Here is a 20,905-nt window from a genome sequence, read left to right as displayed (position 1 = left end):
CCAGATCCATCAGTGATCAATAACGTTTCTCTTATTTAGTAAGTCAGATAACCACATAGGAAAAAGTTAACAGGATACACCCAAGACTATTGAATGATGTTAATTGCAAAAGAGTTGCTATCTTACTATAATTGCACCAAGTCTCGGTGTGTGTGTGTACGTCTGTATGTCTGTAATCCACGTAACTCAAGAACCGTTCGCCCCACCTACTTCAAATTCGACATAGGCGTTCCACACCCCCACAGGGAGTGCAGTGCCTGGTGTCAAGTTGGTCGGACCCACGGTTTTCCAGAACCGCCACAAAAGGCCTCTGCCCGGGCCACAGCTGACATCACAAGGCCTCTGCCCGGGCCAGACTCCATATTCGGGTTTGTCCCACCGACTTCTGACATCATTCTGACATCATTCTGACATCTGCATAGACTCCATATTTGAGCATGCCTGACAAAGAACTCCATATATGGGTATAAAAGGGTGACTTGACCAGCTCAACAGAATGATAAAGCAGGCAGACAAGTAACGTGAGGGAAAGTTGAAAAGAACTTTGAAGAGAGAGTTCAACAGGGCGTGAAACAGTTAAGAGGTAAACTGGTGGGGTCCGCGCAGTCTGCCTGGAGGACTCAACCCGGCAACATATATATTGCAAGTTAGAATCCGGCAGTTTCAAAATGCTGGGCAGTGGGCACCCATACTCAACATTTCTAACATAAAACCTTAGGGTACTCAAAAATGTCCGGGGTCACATTCTGGCAAGTAGACTAAATGGTTGGGTAAAGGAAATAAGAGCCGAGGAGAGTGCATACGAGTCATTTTAGTCTCAAAATTAATGTAATTTTGAGATTTTTTGAAAAACATGTTTTTATGTTCTAATAATTGTATTCATAAAAATAATGAATGGGAGAAAATGAATAAGACGACATCAGAGCCTTGTCAAACTGAAAACAGATGTTGGCCAAAATTCCTGTGACCAACATATGAACTTCTGTGATAACAAATGGAGATGCATGGCTGACAAAGACTTGTTTTCCCTTTCTTCCCACAATCATAACCAGACGTCTGCCACAGGGAGCCAGTGAATGTTGTGAGAAGAGACTCCTCAGTGGTACACGAGTGATTTTCAAACTTTTTGTGCCCGAGGCACACAAATGGGAAAGTCCACATCTGATTGAATTAATTTGATTTATTTTTAATCTGTCAATCGGGGGTCAACGTTATTCAGTGTAATACAATAAAAGTAAAACTGAGTGCATGAGAGCGGAAGCCTGATTGAGGGTGTGTGCGTGTGTTCGTGCGTGCATGCGATAATGCTGTTTATACTGTTGTGTATGCGTTCAAGTCTTACCGCATGAGTGTGCATCTGTGTGTGAGTAAGTGATACAGAGTGTGCTGTATGAAAGTTAATACAAATGTGTGTATGTAAGAGTGAATTAGTGTGTGTGTGTGTGTGTGTGTGTGTGTGTGTGTGTGTGTGTGTGTGTGTGTGTGTGTGTGTGTGTGTACTTGCGTGGAATGCATTTGCGTGGGTTCCACGGAGCAGCACAGTAGCTACAGGAGGACTGACGAGAATGATTGTCGTTGTGGTGAGTGATGTCACTGGTCAAAGGTCACTTTGGTTTTCTCCCCACTAGCGGGGAGGAGAGAGGTGATAGGCACAGACAGGCCAGGATGATACGAGCAGCCCCAGTGACACATTTGGATGCTGAAAAGTGCGGGGTCAGCACTTCTCGCTGGCCGAGAAGGACACGGTCACAAGGACGGATTTGGGGAGCCATTTAAAAAACGACTCCACTCCAGGCCCTGACTCATTACTCCTACTCTGTGAGAGGACAAAAGTAAAGCTGGCCTGAGAAAAAGGCTTTGGTGACATTTGCACATTTCACTTTAAAGTGGCCAATTTACATTTTATGCAAAACTCTATAAATGCACAAGAATATTTATCACTAGAGTTGACTTCACTCCTTAAATGCTCCTAAATAGACCACGTTTGCAACACAACTTGTTAGAGGCTGATAATACATTATAATAAATGCAAAGAATTCTTACTGTATATACACTAGGTACAAATGTACAGTATATACTGTATGACAGCAGCATAATGAAAAAAAAAACATTGGTGGCACTTGGTATGGTCACTTGGTATGGTATGTGTAATAGAAAATAATCCAATAATCGAAGTGCATATAATCACCCCGACACTTTAAAAAAAAACATGTCCTATGCTTTTGAATGTTTCCTCTCCAGTGTCACCAAGACAAATTCCATTACTGCCATACTGTAATTCACACCACACAAACAATGTAAATAATACACCAGATTTAGCAAGAATGCTAGTTTCCATCTGTAGTCCATAATTTAGCAGAACTGTGTTTACTTTCAGCATCTAAAATGGCCCCAAGTCCACTATGTATTAGAGGAGATTTGTACTAAAGTACTGACACAAGCTGCAGGGAAAGGAAAGCATAACCAAATGTCTTAACAGAGAACCCATCAACCTCCCTCACCCAGAAGCCTGTCATGCTTCAGATCTTTGCTCTGGTTTCTGTGGTCTTTGAAACCTTTTTCCAACAGTATACTCCTCCCAGACAGAATCACATAAGCCTGTACAGTTCGTGGACAGCAACTATGTCAAATCATAGAAGAGGAAAGGAAATGGAGAGAGCTCTATCATTAAAAAGCCCTGCTATCTGCTATATAACAGAGATATAATCTGCAATATTAAATTGTGGCAGCAGGGTCTGTCTGTCTGTCTGTGGCAAGCGCACAGCCACGACCATGGTGGACTGGACATGCCTGAGGGCGGCGGCGCAAATCGGCAAATATGCCCATATATACGGACTGGACATGGCCGTCGGTCATGTCCAGTCCACATCAGTGTTAGGCAAATGTGTAAAATGGTAAATGGTAAATGGTGCATTTATATAGCGCCTTTATCCAAGGCGCTTTACATAGATTGTGCATTACATCACCCATTCACACACACATTCATACACCGATTGCGGCGGAAGCCATGCAAGGTACCAACCAGCACATCGGGAGCAATTTGGGGTTCAGTGTCTTGCCCGAGGACACTTCGACATGTAGACAGGAGGAGCCGGGATTCGAACCGCCGACCCATGGATCATTGGACGACCTGCTCTACCTCTTGAGCCACAGTCGCCCCCGTGTCTATGGTGGGTGATGTCAGACAAGAATGGAGACAGGTAGAGAGAGCATATTCACCCACGTAATAACCTGGCCAATGCTGGGTACTGACCTGAAAAACACGTCGACACGTCGTCAGCGCAATAATCCGGCAACACCAGGCAAGCTGATAATGCGGCTCTGCTATTAGATCCAGTGTATACTAGACCTTGGGCTAAACGTGTGTGTGTGTGTGTGTGTGTCTGTTCAGTATATACCTGTACATCCCCAGGTCATTGAGCAGCCCCCCCCCCCCCCACTCGTTTTATGACATAATGACTGGTACTTCCAGGAGTGTTGGGAGGTGTCACCTCATGTAGATGTGACACCTCGGCTCTTATTCATATTTATTGTGGATGATAAGGGAGGAGACCCCCGAAGGCGGGGATAAGTTTAATGGGGTGATAAACATGTCGAGGGGAGAGCACCACACCCACAACGTTTAGGCAGCCATTGTCCCGTTTCCTTCCAGTGGTGATCTGCCTCAGACAACCCGAGTGAAGAATACACGACATGCATGTGGGGAACCGGCAGTCGGCCATGAACACACAACAACCCTCACACACATTATACTAGGCAGCTTCTGTCAATATCTCCAGGTATGGATTTTGCGCGCGCGCACACACACACACACACACACACACACACACACACACACACACACACACACACACACACACACACACACACACACACACACACACACACACACACACACACACACACACACACACACACACACACACACACACACACACACACACACACACACACACACACACACACACACACACACACACGATATTGGATTTTTATAGTAATAAGAATCACGGTATTGTAATATTTAGTTGCTCTTTAGTTTAGGGTTCTGGTCAGTGGTCACCGATGGCCACACACGATATTGGATTTTTATAGTAATAAGAATCACGGTATTGTAATATTTAGTTGCCCTTTAGTTTAGGGTTCTGGTCAGTGGTCACCGATGGCCTCAGTTGTGTTGATGAAAGAGACTATGAGGTTTTGCTAGTGCTACGAGAGTTTTATGGACAAAGCATACACAGTAAAATCCTCAATGATAATTTCACAAAACTGGAGGATTTAATGAGTAGATAATGACGAATTAATTTGGGATCATTTCAGAAGCCATAGTTTTTATCCCCCACTGACAGGGTTGCAGAGAATAAGTCCTGCTTTCCTCCAAATGTCCCTGGTGGGAATAATTAGCCCTGTTTGACATTAGGCCTGTCATTTCTGTGGTAGAGATTCATTCAGACTAAAGCCCAGGGTATTTCTACGACTCCGAAAATGGCTGCTCTGGTGCTGGTCTGCCTTTGGCCATCTGCTGGTTCCTGTTCCTTCAAAGGAACCATCAGGCCTCAAAGAAAGCCTTTGATTAAGACTCTAGACAGCATGCAATCACACACGCACGCACACACGGGCACGCACGCACACAAGCATACTGTAAGTGCTTAAGTATATGCATAAAGGCACAATTATACAGACACACACGTACTCACGCACGTTCGTGCACACACTTTCATCCCAAACTATCGGGCTCAAGGAAACATAGCTTCAGACTTGAACAAATGTTGTTTTCAGTGACAGTGAGATATACGGATTCTCCTCAGAACTGTCCAGACCCCACTACCCAAATTCCAGAAGGTAGCCACAAAAAAAGAGAGACTTATGCCATCACCACCACTGCCATCTACTGTACCACGAATGGTAGCGGATAAGAACATGGGCATAAGCAGATGCAAATGTGTCGTTGACTGGATGATGCAAAAGCCGAGTAATAGGGACAATTGCAGCCTGAATATGGAAAGCCTGGAGGGGACCACAAGTGAAGAAAAACAGAACAATCCCCAGCCTCTTGGGATGGACAGGCGCTCTTAACGATGTAGTTACTACACGGCAAAGAAAACGATTAGTGGTCTGCTACTACTGAAATTATCGGACAGTCCACGTTTCGCTGTGTGCATGCATGTGTGTGTGTGTGTGTGTGCATGCATGTGTGTGTGTGTGTGTGTGTGTGTGTGTGTGTGAGAGAGAGAGTGAGTGTGTGTGAGAGAGAGAGTGAGTGTGTGTGTGGCCCTGTCACAGACAGTTACTGTAGCCCTCTTGCGAAGCCACGCTGTAAAAATGAATTATGGTGAAATAGCCTTTATGGTCTCAGTTTAAGAGTTTTCAAACTGTGGGGTGTGCCTCCGCACACAAATCCAAAAGTGTTCATAACTCCAAAGATTGTACAACTGGAAGGAAACCAAACAACACACTGCTGTCCTTCACACCACAGCTATAGCAACAGTCTAATGCTGGACTGCATTATACCGTGCTTCACAAACACACACTCACCTGAGCATCAATAATGGTGTTCCGACCAGACACCCTGAAGTGATTGCTGGCCCACCTATTGATCCAGATCACCTTCTTCTATCCTACAGGTCCCATAAGGATTTTATTGTGCAGGGAGGCTCCAGAACATTGCAAGGGAGACGTCACAGAAAGATGTGGGGGACGATCAATAGGCTATTGTAGTTAGTTACAGTAAAGTATGTCTGCAGATTTGCACAATAACTTTTGGCATAATCCAGCATACAAATATTCAAATGACCGACCTCTCTCTTTCGCTCTCAAATTGCCTGAGGCAGATAGGCCTTTCAGATAAATTGGGACTTATAATTAGCTTCATTAATTCATGTTTTCTACATTTCAGTGTTCGAATGACTTCATGAGACTTAATGGCATGCTGAACTGTAACTTTCTGCATTATAATAGCAGTTACACTTAATACATTTTGTCATGTAGCATCCCCTCATGTAGCCCATTTAAATACTTAAATACACATTTACTCTTATACATTTTAATATGACATTACTGTTAATAGTAATGTAATTAGGGTGAGGGTCAGTCCACTGCCCTCCCAGGTGGGCAGCTGAAGTGTAGCGCCCAGGACACTGGGTGAAAAAAATGGGTTGCAAAATCGTGGGATAAAAATTATATATATAAGCCTGGGCCCTTGCTCAGCGGTCCAGGCACGTTGGCTGGTAATCCAGTCTGGCAGTGTGCCGCGGGTTCGACTCTCGATCCCGACGGCCCTTACTGCATGTCACCCCCTCTTCTCTCTCCCCATGTTCACGTCAGCCTACTGTCTGTCCCTCCATACAAAATATAAAATAAAGGTGAAAGCCACAAAAAAAGAAAAATATTTTTTTTTATATAAATTATATAATATATATATATATATATATATATATATATTTTTTTTTTATAATGGTATTTGAGTAGATATAACAAGATAACACTGAGACAGAGCACGGAGTTCGTTCAAGAAAGGTGCCAAGTAGCTTAATTTACTATTATTATGATTGTATTATTATTATTAAGGAATATGTTGACAATTAGGGGGACTCAAACATGAAATGTTTTAATTAATCTCTTCAACTACTGTCCAACCTGATGTAGAATATGATATAAAACCAAGAAAAAAAAGAAAAAAATAAGCTAAATAAACTTTTACACAGTTTTACTTCTATAATGACTGCCTCTGAAACAACAACAAAAATCAATCTGGATTCTTTTATCTGTTGTTCTGTTAGTCTCCTGTGAGTGAGGCTGAGGTTATTTAATTGAGCCAAGGCCACGTATCAATACATTGATATACAGTAATATACTCTCCCCAGGCGGAGACAAAGCTGCACACGTAGAGGAAACCAATGCTGGAGAAAAATGTTCTTAATGGCTCAACCTTTGAAATGTTAAAGCTTAGAAAAGCAGCTAGAAGTGATACATGACCTTTCTGCAGAAATAAAACTTGAAACAACAAAACTACTACTAGGGAGTTGAATACCAAACAACTCGCCCCTTTACCAACTCGCCTCGGGCGTACAGCCGGCGGACAGTTCCTACAGTAACCCAAGTAAATTATGCTTAAACGGTTAAACCTAACATTATTCCTAACCTTAACCTCAGTAAAACTATGCCTAAACCTAACCCTATTCCTAAACTTAACCCCAGTAAAACTATGCCTAACCCTAAACGTATTTCTAACCTTATTCTCAGTAAAAACCAAAACGCCAAAAAAATCTGCACAAAAAAGGTTCTTTATACACCACTTGCTTCTTTAAAAAAAAGGGTGATTGCCTGTGTCACATCTGTGTATGAGAGCAAAAGTTACATTAGTAATAGTAATAGTTGGTGAAAGAGCAGGAATCCGACTCTGTTCCGTTTGAACATTGAATGAACATTTGCCAACTTACAATAGTGTATAATTACTGTATAATGCTGGAGCACTAGAAGCTAATGCTTATTCTATTGTCATTTCATTTTAAATGCCTGAAATGTAAATGCAAATTACTTAAAAATGATCAAATAAAAAACATACTGAAAAGGCAAAACTATAATACAAAAAAAGAACAAACCAAAACAAACACCACCCGAAGCTTCCCCTTCGTGACAACGGCTGCCTTGTATTTGTGTAGCCGTGTGCTTATTCTGGCAGGATTTCTGGTCCAGTCAGCTCCTGGCGGACTAGGTAAATGCTTAATACGGATAACATTATGATTTGGAACGATCGCTTGGGCCCCTTTCTTCTTTACGACCACAGTGGAAAAATCGCTGTCTCAGATGCCGTTTCTAACTCTCCCCACCAAGTACCCAGGTGGGATCATTGGTGATAATTAAGCATGGCTTTGCATATGCCTGCCATTGTTGTCATGCTTTTAATTAAAAAGGGTGACTGCTTATGTCTCTTTGTGCAACATTACAAAAGACATACCCCTTTTGAGATAAAAATGCAGTCAATTATGACCGCTATATTTCCTAACCTATTTGGAAGATAAGCAGTCAATTTACAATTTAGGCATTTAGCAGGCACTCTTAATCCAGAGCGATTTACAGTAAGCAAGAACACATGGTAATACATCAAATCCATAAACAATTCTTGTCATCAAGAATCATAAGGAATCTAAGAACTTAGCATCTGTATAACAGTAGAAAATCTATACAGTAAAGCTATGAGTATACTATACCCAATAGAGTGCTAGGTCTACATAAAATGCTATCTAAATTACACAAGTTTAGACTTTGCATACGCCTGTAAGGTCGTCGAGGCTAGTGCAACTGCTACAGCAAGTGCTACGGGCTAAGATGGAGCCTGAAGAGGTGTGTTTTGGCAGAAGATTGGAGTGAGCCTGCAGTTCTGATTGCAATTGGAAGTTCATTCCATAGTTTTGGAGCAAGAAGGAAGAAGAGTCTGGGACGTGTGGAGCGTTGCCCCGGCTGTTTTGGTGAATGTTCTGCCAGCCTCCCTGTGCTGGCTGATCTGAGCATGCGTGGCTGGTTGTAGGGTCCGATCAGACTTTGAAGATATGGGGGTGCCTGCCATTTGCTTTGAAGGCCAGCATCAGAGTTTTGTCAATCTCTGTATACTGTTCTATCACACCAACTACCACACACTAACATCTTACATTCTCAATGCTCTGATGTGAAAGGAAGAGAACACAATTAAAAGGAAGAGAACATAAAGCCTATTGACTTATATTTCAAAAAAGCGCTATTTGTAAAAGTACTGAAATACAACATTGAGGATATACACTTTATACAGTATGCTGCAGCAAGAACTGTCTCCTAATTCCGCCCAAGCATTTTGATTCCACCCCACATCGGCAAAGAATAACAATTGTAAATGGTAAATGGTACATTTACTCGCCTTTATCCAAGGCGCTTTACATAGATTGTGCATTACATTCACCCATTCTCACACACACACATACATTCATACACCGATGGCAGCTGAAACCATGCAAGGCACCAACCAGCACATCAGGAGCAATCAGGGGTTCAGAGTCTTGCTCAAGGACACTTGATACTGGTCTCTGTCTCAAGACCACATTAATGGTCTGGATCTTGACTGTCTCAGACCAAGAGCACTTGGGATTCTCCAAAGTTTGCTTCTGCAGCTTTAAGTGATTTATTGTCATTTTGGTTTATCAATAGTTAATTCATTTTACTTACAGTACTACGTAAAATCACATGAGTGAAGGCTATTACTTCTGGCGAATAAGCAAGCCTAACTGTATTTTTGTTGTACGTTTGTCAATGTAAACCTTGACAATGTTGAAACATTTTTTTAACCTATTTTAAAAACATTTGTTTTGTCTTTCATACAAAGATAAACAGAAAAGGTGCAATGTACCAACTCCTTGCAAATAGGAGGCACAGATGGCGATGCACTTTCTATATTAAATCTAACAGTCTTTTTCCTCATTCATATTTTGGTCATTCGGTTTGAAAACATTTTTGCTTTAACTACTATGAACCAAACCTAAGCGTTTATACTTAGGTAATACACTATTCTGTATCTGTGCCCTCCATTTCTTCTTTGGGGTTAAGTGCTTATTTGGGTGCAAAAGGTTAGCTTGCACCAGCACAGATGTGTGATGGAGAGGGGGAGGCGTGTAGAACTTAAGAGGGATGTAGGTGATTACAGTACTTTGCCGTATGGTTGCGGGCAAAAGCCCCTTCAGCAGGCGTGTGAATGGAGTGTGAAAGTGCCAATCAAAAGCCACAAGTACAAACATTAGCTGTGCTTCACATGGGAGAGAACGTACACATACATAAGGTATATAATATATATACACATAAACACAAATGTGCGTTTACACATAGATTAATGCCTTTCAAGCACCTACTCAACCCCTTTCTGGGAATGCACTGTGAAAATGCATTTTGTAATTCTTCGGTGCTGAAGTGAAAATGGAAAGAGCTCTCAAACTGCTACTACTTTTCAGTAAGTTTCTACAGGGTGTCAGCTGGCTTGGCATTATTCTGCAGTCACAGTCAGTCTCTCTCGGTTTCTCTGCCAAGCAGCCAGCCAGTTATCCAGCCAGTCTGCCTTTCATAGACTCATTAAGTCCATCATCTAGCCACACAAGCCACGCATGTCAACTCAGTCTGTCCACCACTCATACAACACACACATTTTATGGCCATTTAAACAAAATAAACAGTGACTTCAAGGAAGATTTCAATGGCAAAAATATAGAGGCAATTATTTTTCACAGAGATATAGTTTCCCCAACTTTTTCCGATGTATTTCTTGGTATCTGTGGATAACTTACTGCAACATGAATATACCAATGCTTAACACTTAGACTCCGACTGTGTGGCCACAAGTGGTAAACAAATAGCTTGCGTGGGGCCGGAATTGGGGAGATTACTACTCAAGTACTTCCGTTTGCCCGCTCGCAGATGCCTCGCAGACCTTCATTGTAAGAAAATGCCAATGTTAGCATTAGCTCACGCTAGCTATCTTTCTCGAGAAACGTTTACATTTCGGTCGCGATGCAATAAAAAAAATCTGAAATCAAACCCGAACCTCGGATGTCTGATCAGCACAACGGACAGCGACGTACTTTTCGAGATAAGAGCCAGAGAAGATCCTAATTATAACAGTGGTCTACGCATGCGCGAGCAGGTTACGTGCGTGTGGGGGTGCGCAAGGCGTTGCCTAGCAACTGGCTTAGGGCTAAAAGTTGGGTTTCAGCGGTGCCGTTTCAGATCCATATAAAGCAATATAAAAATGTATACTGTATATACGTCAATCGCAGGCAACAGATGGCTATAAAAAACCTTTTTATATACGTCAACAGCAAGTGTGCAATATTCATTTCAATGCAAAGTGTCAAATCACAACAAGTTGTCTCAAGACACTTTACATATAAAGCAGAAAACCAACAAAGATCCAAATATTAGCTGAGCTTACCTCTCGTCGCCTTGATGCCCAGCAGCTCTGTTTGATCTTCCAGACCACTGCAGCCACCAGTAGCAGCGACAGGAAGCAACTGTAGACAGACAATAGCAGACAACCAAGGGGCCATGTCAGTGAAATCAAACAGAGAGAACATCAGTTTGCAGCACTTTTTTAAATCATGGCAGTCCAGTGTGTCAGGATGTATCAGGATGTAGATATAGCCCATCGATGCCCTCTCAATATTATTTCCTCATCTGGGATGATGAATATTCATGAATGTTTTTGGTCTGACAGCTGAACCGATCACTGGTCGCGTTGACCCGTCCTCCCCCTTAAACAGGTGATCACCCCCCCCCTTCCTTCTCCCCCCACTCTGTACATAGTTTTTGTTTTCCTGAAATGATTTAAATTTGTTTTTTTTTATATACACGATGATATTGAATTTTGTTATTATTCATGTCATGCCTAGGAATGTATTGCATAGGGCCTAAATGGAAACAAGACTTTTTTTGGTGCCATCGCTTTTGAACTGTGTGTTTGACTGTACTCTGTTGCTGTTTTTACATTTATGTTCAATAAACTAATCAATCAATTCCAGTTTAATGTGGCACGGCCCCCAAGCTACCATAGGAGTCAACTTCAAGTCGGAGTCTCACCGGTACAATACAATACAATACAATACATCTCCAGGTCAGTACCCTGTCTGCACTAGTTATTATTTATTCATCGAGGGCAATTTCTTTTTGGATGATTGGATATGACAATGGCTCACAAAAATGTATGCTTAAAATATTTGTTAACATAACCAAGTGTTGGTTATGTTAACAAAGTGTAGTCCCAATGTTTTTCAAAGCAGTGTTCGTTTTTTAATAAAGTAAAAGAAAGTTTTCAGTGCTGCACGGCTGTACTGGAACCCATAACCGGAACCAAAAATGAAACTCACTCACACACACTCACACTCACACTCACACACACACACACACACACACACACACACACACACACACACACACACACACACACACACACACACACACACACACACACACACACACAAATTATATCCGGACGTCATTTAAAAAGGTAATTTAATTTAGTGTAATTCCTGTTCAAGTCAAGATACTTCTAACAGGCTCCTTGGCATATCTTTCTCTTTTTTTCCCCCATTCCAATTCTTGAAGTGAGATGTTTGTAGAAACTAGCCTCTCTCTTGCCTTTTCTGTCTTCCTGTCTCTTGACCAAGGCTCAAACCACCACTCATGCATGCATGTGAAGGAAAACTGTCAAGGATGACAGGGGGAGGAAAGAAATAAGTCTGGGACTTGTTTCCATCCATCTTGGCCTCGCATGCATACCGAGACTCATACCGAGGCTCTGCTCTGTGTGTGGAATGGCCTCCGGGTTAGAGGAAACCGAGGGAGGCGACAGAGAGGAGGAGGTGTGATGAGAACATGACATTATCCCCCTCTTCCCCTCTCTCTCTCTCCCCAGGCTCTAACAGCATGGCTCTCACAATCACACTCCAGCGTGTGTCGTGGAGAGGTAAGGAAGGAGGAAAAATGAAGACGAATGGGGAAATTGGGAAAGACAAGAGAGCGACAGGCGAAAAGTGGAGGAGATGGCAATACGTAAGGAGAGTGAGAGAGAAAGGGTGGGGGGGGAGAGAGAGAGAGAGAGAGTTACTGAGAAAGAACTGGTAAAGAGAGATGCAGGGAAATTGAAAATGAGAGCTGGAGAAAGTGTGTGTGTGTGTGTGTGTGTGTGTGTGTGTGTGTGTGTGTGTGTGCATGTGCAGACACCAGAGACAGCTCCTCTGAATTCAACTTCATTCCCTGGCCGTTTTCCGCTGATTTCCTGTAAGCTCTCATCACTGTGGCTCTCAGCTCCGATGCTTCAATTCAAGTCGCAATTCATAACTGGTTGACTTTGACCGAGATGTCGCCACCATGACGGGAAAACGCAGTGGAGCCTTGGCGACTCCAGCTGTAATAGCATTTCCCTTTTCTCCTCCATGTGAAACATCCACCGTAAGAATCTTTTTAGGAGGATGCTATTGCAAGAGCCTTAAATCTGTAGTCAGGATAAGTCTAAAAACCAGGCAGTGAGACTGATTATTATTGAGAATTGAACTGTAGAAGACAGACTTACATTCGTAATGGAGAATATTCCTAACAACACACCTAAGTCAAGGCCTTCTCTGTGCATGACCACAATTCTATCTATAACTAGCTTTGACATTTATCAGTGTTTTGCCTAGGTAACAGGTCACGAGACAAGATGTCGAGCACACCTTTTCAAAAATAACTACACAGTGACACCACACAGACAAAAGTAATTAAATGATAGCATTCTTATTCATAATGTCCGAGATACTAGTTGATGAGGTCATCAAGAGAGATGAAATCCTGAAAACTATCCAAGGAGCTTGTGAACCAGATTAGATGTACACACTGTCCTACCGTAACAGAAGGTCACAGGTTTCATCCCAGCAAGCGCCATGTGCCTCGAGTTAGACACTGGTCCAGTATCTGGAAATTAGCTCTATTGTACGTTTTAAAAGCATGAACATCCAAAGAATACAAAGGGAGCACTTGCCAGCACTTGCATGCAATGCAACATTTATAACGATACAGTTGTATCGAGTTGAAATGTACCATGAATTTAAATATTGGATTCAAGTGCATTCTTCCGCTCTACTCTGGTTCTAACAAAATGGCCTATCCTCCTTTTATATGCAATTTTGCTAAATTGCTTCTCCATACAAATGACAGCATAAGAATATTAGCTTGTATTCACATTACAATAATTACTGTAAAGTGTAAATCTACAGTAATTTGCTCTCAAATTACTTCATAGGCAAAATAAAAGGTGAAATTACGATGTATGTTAACACTGAAAATGTTATTGTGAAGCTTAAGGTTTATATAATGATAAGACACTGAATGATAAGATGGGGCCAAAGCCACTGGCTGCTTACCAAGATACTAAAGCAGTCTCTCATTCACAATCAGTGAAACAGTCCCAACTCTCTCGTCTAACTTCAAAAAGGCAAGTTCTCATGCTGGTAAATCCAGACTGCAATGTCCTAGAGGCGCATGGGCCTTAGGCAGACATCTTTTATTCAACATAAACATATGGCATTTGTCTCACATTACAGCATTAAGAGCGTGTCATTTCTCACTGTTGGTGGACCCAGATGGAACTCCCAAAACAGGACTGTCGCTCTATGTAGAAGACACAGCGGTGACACTTTAGAATAACTATCCATTAGAACTAGTTTATAGATCATTCACACACGGTTAATGAGTTATTAGTGACTTGTTAAATGTTTGCTAATAGTTGTTAAGACATTTTAAACTATGCCTTAGAGATAGCTAACATATGTCTATTTGGGCTGGGGCGACACCTGCCAGCAGTGAATGTTGGGTGGGGGGAGTAGGATGGGGGCTCTACGTCCTCCTGGTGGTGTCAGGATACAGCAGCAATGTGCATACAACACATACCGGTAGTTGTGTGTGAGGAGGAATTCATTGACTAAATTGGGGCGAGAAAGGGGTAAAAAGCTAAAAATCTACATTTAACCTACCACCACACACACGCACACACACACACACACACACACACACACACACACTATCTATTCATTAAAAAGCATACTGTACAATCCTCATTATCTCTTCATCACCCAGAGTCTTATTGATCTGTGATCTGCTGCTTAAACAGTCACCCAGAGTCTTATTGATCTGTGATCCGCTGCTTAAACAGTCACCCAGCAGCTGAACAATGACCCAGGTGAGCACACATCAGACCAGACGTCTAAGGAGGACTCCCCGACCCCTCCCCGGTGACCACTGACATGGCAGGCAGCACACCGTAGAGGAACGGAGGGATGGAGAGACAGAGAGAGAGGGTAGAGCTGTGGAGACAGAGAGGGAGTGAATGTCAAATGGTGTGAGTGTGTGTGTGTGTGTGTGTGTGTGTGTGTGTGTGTGTGTGTGTGTGTGTGTGTGTGTGTGTGTGTGTGTGTGTGTGTGTGAGAGAGAGAGCGAGAGACAGAGACAGATAGGGAGTGTTAAATGAATGGAATGTGAGAGAGGGAGACTTGAGGGTAGAGAGAGCCTTGAAGAATTGCGATGGCAGTGTCTCACAACTTGTCTGGAGGTAGAGTGACAGCTTGGGGATCGGAAGGTTCCCGGTTCGATCCCTGGCTCCGCCGGTAAGTGACACTTACTTAACACTTATTTTGCCGGGGGATTTTTAATAATAAAGGCGCTAGAGTGCCAAGCAGATTTTACTCTGAAAAGCCCTGCCTTCCATTACTCCCCAAAACCGGGAGGCATAATCTTCCATTATTGCCTCGCGCTGTCACATCTAAACTCTCTCTAGAAGCGTTTATATTCCAAACGAGATGCTTGCTGAAGACACTTTTAGTCGGGCCGTAAACAAGGAAATGAACGGCAGTGTGCATGCGTGAAACAGGTCTAGGATCGCTGAAGAAGGAAAGGCCAAAAAAAATAATAATAATAATAATAATTAATTAGTGATCTCGTTTGATATCATTAAAAAGGACCTAAAGACGTGTATACACGTCCAAGGTCCCCCAGTTTGATTAGAAAAGACGTGTATTCACATCATTAGCATAATTATAAAGATCTGCAACCAGAACTTATTTTAATGATGTTTGGTAGACAAGAAACACTTTCCTGGGATTTGTATGTGGGTAATTTGTGTTTTTAGATATTTTAGTATTTCAAAGTGTCTATGATGTCATGGACACTGGTCTCACTGCTAGATTACTACAATGACCATAATGCTTTGCTGCACTCACCCCACCTTGTGGAGAGGGAGAGGGCTGTCTTACTGAGACAACATGTAGTCTAGGAAGGAAGTGAGACCAGTGTCCATGATATCACTGGCACTTTGAAATACTAAAACACCTATTACACACATAAAACCACCAAGAAAGTGTTTCTTGTCTCCCAAACATCATTACAATAAGATCTGGTTGCAAAAGGGGTGAAGTGGCCCTTTAACCACTTGGTTAGCTAGGTTGCCTCTGCCGCCTGGTGTACGTGCGGGTGTATGAGTGAAACTAATACATAAATACATTAATTTACCATTTAGGATGGAAGAGAGTTAAAGAAGGAGAAAGAAGCAGGAGAGAGACAATGAGAAAAGCAGAGATATGAGGGCATACAGTACAAAGATAAATAGAATGGAATCGGTGCAAAGAGAAAGTGATGCAAGGCAGAGACAGATAGTGAGAGGGAGAAAGACAATGACTGAGAACGACAGATAGGACAGAACAGACTGAAAGAGAGCAAACTAATGGCAGAGACTGAAAACGGACCAGACGGGAGTGGAATGACAGAGAGACAAAGACAGAGGAATGAAGATAAAAGACAGAAACTAATGAGAAGGTAGACAGAGAGAATGACAAAGACAGATGGGGGGGAGAGAGAGAGAGAGAGAGAGAGAAGAGAGAGCAATGTAGTTAAAAGCAACATGCAAACAAAGAGAATTGAGAGAGAAATTCGAGAAATAAAGCGAGCATGAATATACCGACGCCCATGCCGCAGTGGTGTGCCCATTCACCCTTATGGCACTTGCTGACAATGGCGTTTTGCGTGCCTAACATTGCCGATTTGCGCCCAAATCAGCAACATTGATTTGCACAGGTGCCCACGGTGTCAGGAGTAAAACACGGAAAGAGCGTAATTGAGAGAGACCGGTGAAGAGAACCACAGAAGCCAAAAGACACGCTGGATAGACACATACACACCAACAGAGATGGAGGGATACGTCCACAAACAGAGAGATAGACACATACACACCAACAGAGATGGAGGGATACGTCCACAAACAGAGAGATAGACACATACACACCAACAGAGATGGAGGGATACGTCCCCAAACAGAGAGATAGACACATACACACCAACAGAGACAGAGGGATACGTCCCCAAACAGAGACATAGACACATACACACCAACAGAGACAGAGGGAAACGTCCCCAAACAGAGAGATAGACACATACACACCAACAGAGACGGAGGGATACGTCCCCAAACAGAGACATAGACACATACACACCAACAGAGACGGAGGGATACGTCCCCAAACAGAGACATAGACACATACACACCAACAGAGACGGAGGGATACGTCCCCAAACAGAGACATAGACACATACACACCAACAGAGACAGAGGGAAACGTCCCCAAACAGAGAGATAGACACATACACACCAACAGAGATGGAGGGATACGTCCCCAAACAGAGAGATAGACACATACACACCAACAGAGACGGAGGGATACGTCCCCAAACAGAGACATAGACACATACACACCAACAGAGACGGAGGGATACGTCCCCAAACAGAGAGATAGACACATACACACCAACAGAGACAGAGGGATACGTCCCCAAACAGAGAGATAGACACATACACACCAACAGAGACGGAGGGATACGTCCCCAAACAGAGACATAGACACATACACACCAACAGAGATGGAGGGATACGTCCCCAAACAGAGAGATAGACACATACACACCAACAGAGACAGAGGGATACGTCCCCAAACAGAGAGATAGACACATACACACCAACAGAGACAGAGGGATACGTCCCCAAACAGAGAGATAGACACATACACACCAACAGAGACAGAGGGATACGTCCCCAAACAGAGACATAGACACATACACACCAACAGAGATGGAGGGATACGTCCCCAAACAGAGAGATAGACACATACACACCAACAGAGACAGAGGGATACGTCCCCAAACAGAGAGATAGACACATACACACCAACAGAGACAGAGGGATACGTCCCCAAACAGAGAGATAGACACATACACACCAACAGAGACAGAGGGATACGTCCCCAAACAGAGACATAGACACATACACACCAACAGAGATGGAGGGATACATCCCCAAACAGAGAGATAGACACATACACACCAACAGAGACAGAGGGATACGTCCCCAAACAGAGAGATAGACACATACACACCAACAGAGACAGAGGGATACGTCCCCAAACAGAGAGATAGACACATACACACCAACAGAGACAGAGGGACACGTCCCCAAACAGAGAGATAGACACATACACACCAACAGAGATGGAGGGATACGTCCCCAAACAGAGACAGACACATACACACCAACAGAGACGGAGGGATACGTCCCCAAACAGAGAGATAGACACATACACACCAACAGAGACAGAGGGACACGTCCCCAAACAGAGACATAGACACATACACACCAACAGAGATGGAGGGATACGTCCCCAAACAGAGACAGACACATACACACCAACAGAGACGGAGGGATACGTCCCCAAACAGAGACATAGACACATACACACCAACAGAGACAGAGGGATACGTCCCCAAACAGAGACATAGACACATACACACCAACAGAGACAGAGGGAAACGTCCCCAAACAGAGACATAGACACATACACACCAACAGAGACAGAGGGAAACGTCCCCAAACAGAGACATAGACACAGATGGAATGAGACACAGGGGGGACGTGCTTCATTTGATCCCTTCCCTCGCTCCATGGGGGCGGTGTTTGGGGGTGTGCAGACAGATGGGGCAGAGCTCTCACCATTCTCCACCTCCTACCACTCCATCAAACACAGTACCTAAGAGCCCAGCAGCACCTCTGTTCCATCCGTCCATCCGTCTATATCGATGCAGTGATTGGGCAAACGCTTCCTAGACTCGAGCCACCCAGGCCTGTCTGACTTTCCTCATTGAGTGAAACCTGTGTGTGTGTGTGTGTGTGTGTGTGTGTGTGTGTGTGTGTGTGTGGGGTGATGTCCATGGACTCCAACGGGTGATTAAGGTTGTTTTAAATTTTAGGCAGAGAAAGCTACACGCCATATTCAGATGCAGAGGTCGTGAACACGGTCGCTCCATCTTAAACTGTGACTGGACTACATATACTGCACAGTTCATTCACTGCACTGAGTCAGCATCTGAATGAACTCAAACTTTGCCACAACCTACAATTAAGATCAATGTACTGCTCCAACTCTTTGATTTCCTCCAACCTTATGTGCTGCTACTTGCAAATACTAGAAATTAGTATTTATTTTATTTTTTTACGCCACATTATCGATAGATGTGTGTTAAGAAATATTGTGATATTATTTTCATATATCCATAACGCCCAGCGTTAAATATAAATATGGATTTTGTAGTGAAAAGCAAAAGTTACTTCAGGATTTGATCACAACCACCAAAAGAGCAATCTCTCAAGAACAGATTCGGAGCGACGCTACTGAATCTGTTGGCAGGGGCATTCAGAACGTGTATACATTACATGTTATGTTACATGTTGTTAGTGGGAATGAAAACATAGGCGCCCCACCGGAAGAGGAGGGCAGAGAGCAGACCACACAGGCTATTTTTGCCAATGGGTTCCCAAATTCCCAAAAGGGTGGTTTACTTCAGCATCAGATCACGGCTGGTAAAGTCGAGATGGCAACAGTGTGAAAAGCTAACAACATGGTTACAGACGATAGTGGGACTTGACATGCAGAAATTATATTGTCATTTATTTCCAGTTGTCCAACACTTATCCAGCAGTGTCACTCTGAAAAGACATGGGTTATGGCTGATGGTGACAAACCAATTCACTTTATATACTATTACAACAAATTACATGCTTTTGAAAAGATAATTTAGGATTTTACAACATCTTAGGTTCAACCATGGCAGGTCTAGTGGCAATACAAGCAATGGAAACAACATCTAGACTACATATAATTGAAATAGCAAAACAACTCGGAGAGTGCAGAAACTGACCGTTTTGCTCTGAAGTTGAAAAGTTCCGGCGAAACAGTCAAAAAGTAACTTAACTGCAGTGTATGAAAGTTGGGGATAATTTCTGCTGCACAGAAGTTCTGTTGCAATACTGTTGGAGGGTAAATAAGGCTCCAAGTAGGTTTGCTGTTCTCACACTGCAGTTAGCAATGACATATTTGTTTATTCCGCACAGTAGCTTGCCTACTTTGACCCTGCCTACATTTCCCAAGAAGAACAACTCTCCTGCACACTGGCCTCAAATTGAAGGTGACAAAAGCAACCATTGGACTTGGGAAAGATTGTCAGCAGACTGACAGGCGCTTTGATCCCATACAACAGATGGAAAAAAGAAGGAAACGGCTCCAAAACCTCAGGATTGAGATGGACGGGAGGGAAACTGGAGCAGAAGATTGCAGTTTTGACAGCTGGAGACTTATTATTATTTGGATTGATTTCTGCTTTAAAGACACCGAAAAAGCTCCTATTATTCCCACCTTTGCCCTATAAAAAAGGCAAACCCAATATAATCCCAGAGCCTACAAAATAAAGTCACTGTGTCTCACTCAAAGTGTATATGGTAAAAAAACATTAATAAACATGTTTTTGTCTCATGAACAGGTCGTTTCGAGGAAGCAATCTGATTGGTTGAAGTAGCCATCTGGCCATCTCAAACGAGCATGATGGAACACCTGATCAAAATAAAAAATGATCTGATCCCCCCGAGCGGCGCCAACTGGGTTGCTATGCTAGCGACTTTCTTGGAACAATTTGGGTCTAGTGGCTACATCTGTCATTCATAAAATTATGATATTTTAGCGAATATCTTATAATGAAGGTTCGTGCTCTACAGTCATTAACCCATTCAGGCCTGACGTCAAAATTAAAAAAAAAAAGTTTTCTAAATCATGACAATTTTCGGAAAGATTTGAGGCACATTTTAACGATTTTTCAAAAATAGCAGACCTACAATAGCAGATCTAAAAGCTCATAGCGCGCCACCGAGTGGCGCGCTATGAGCTTGTAGATCTGCTATTTTTCAATAGCTAAATTATAACATAATGTTTAAAACACCAAAAGGGGTTCCCGCCCAAAATGGGTTAACTGTCCTTTTGCGCAGATCACGCAC

At 42.9% G+C, this 20,905-nt stretch overlaps 1 protein-coding gene across 2 annotated transcripts in view; it reads right to left on the bottom strand.

Moving 5' to 3' along the window:
- The window catches only part of atrn (attractin), a 147,066-nt gene that overhangs the window by 34,321 nt on the left and 91,840 nt on the right, over positions 1–20,905 (bottom strand). For both annotated transcript variants that reach the window (XM_079528363.1, XM_079528364.1), the window contains exon 26: positions 10,946–11,024. In XM_079528363.1, the coding sequence (XP_079384489.1) occupies positions 10,946–11,024 (79 nt within the window). The remainder of the gene's footprint in view (positions 1–10,945; positions 11,025–20,905) is intronic.

This window comes from Electrona antarctica (assembly GCF_951216825.1).
Source record: "Electrona antarctica genome assembly, chromosome: 18".
In the NCBI taxonomy this organism is placed as follows: Eukaryota; Metazoa; Chordata; class Actinopteri; order Myctophiformes; family Myctophidae; genus Electrona; species Electrona antarctica.
Note: the sequence above shows the minus strand (reverse complement) of the source record. Positions and strands in the feature narration are given on the sequence as shown.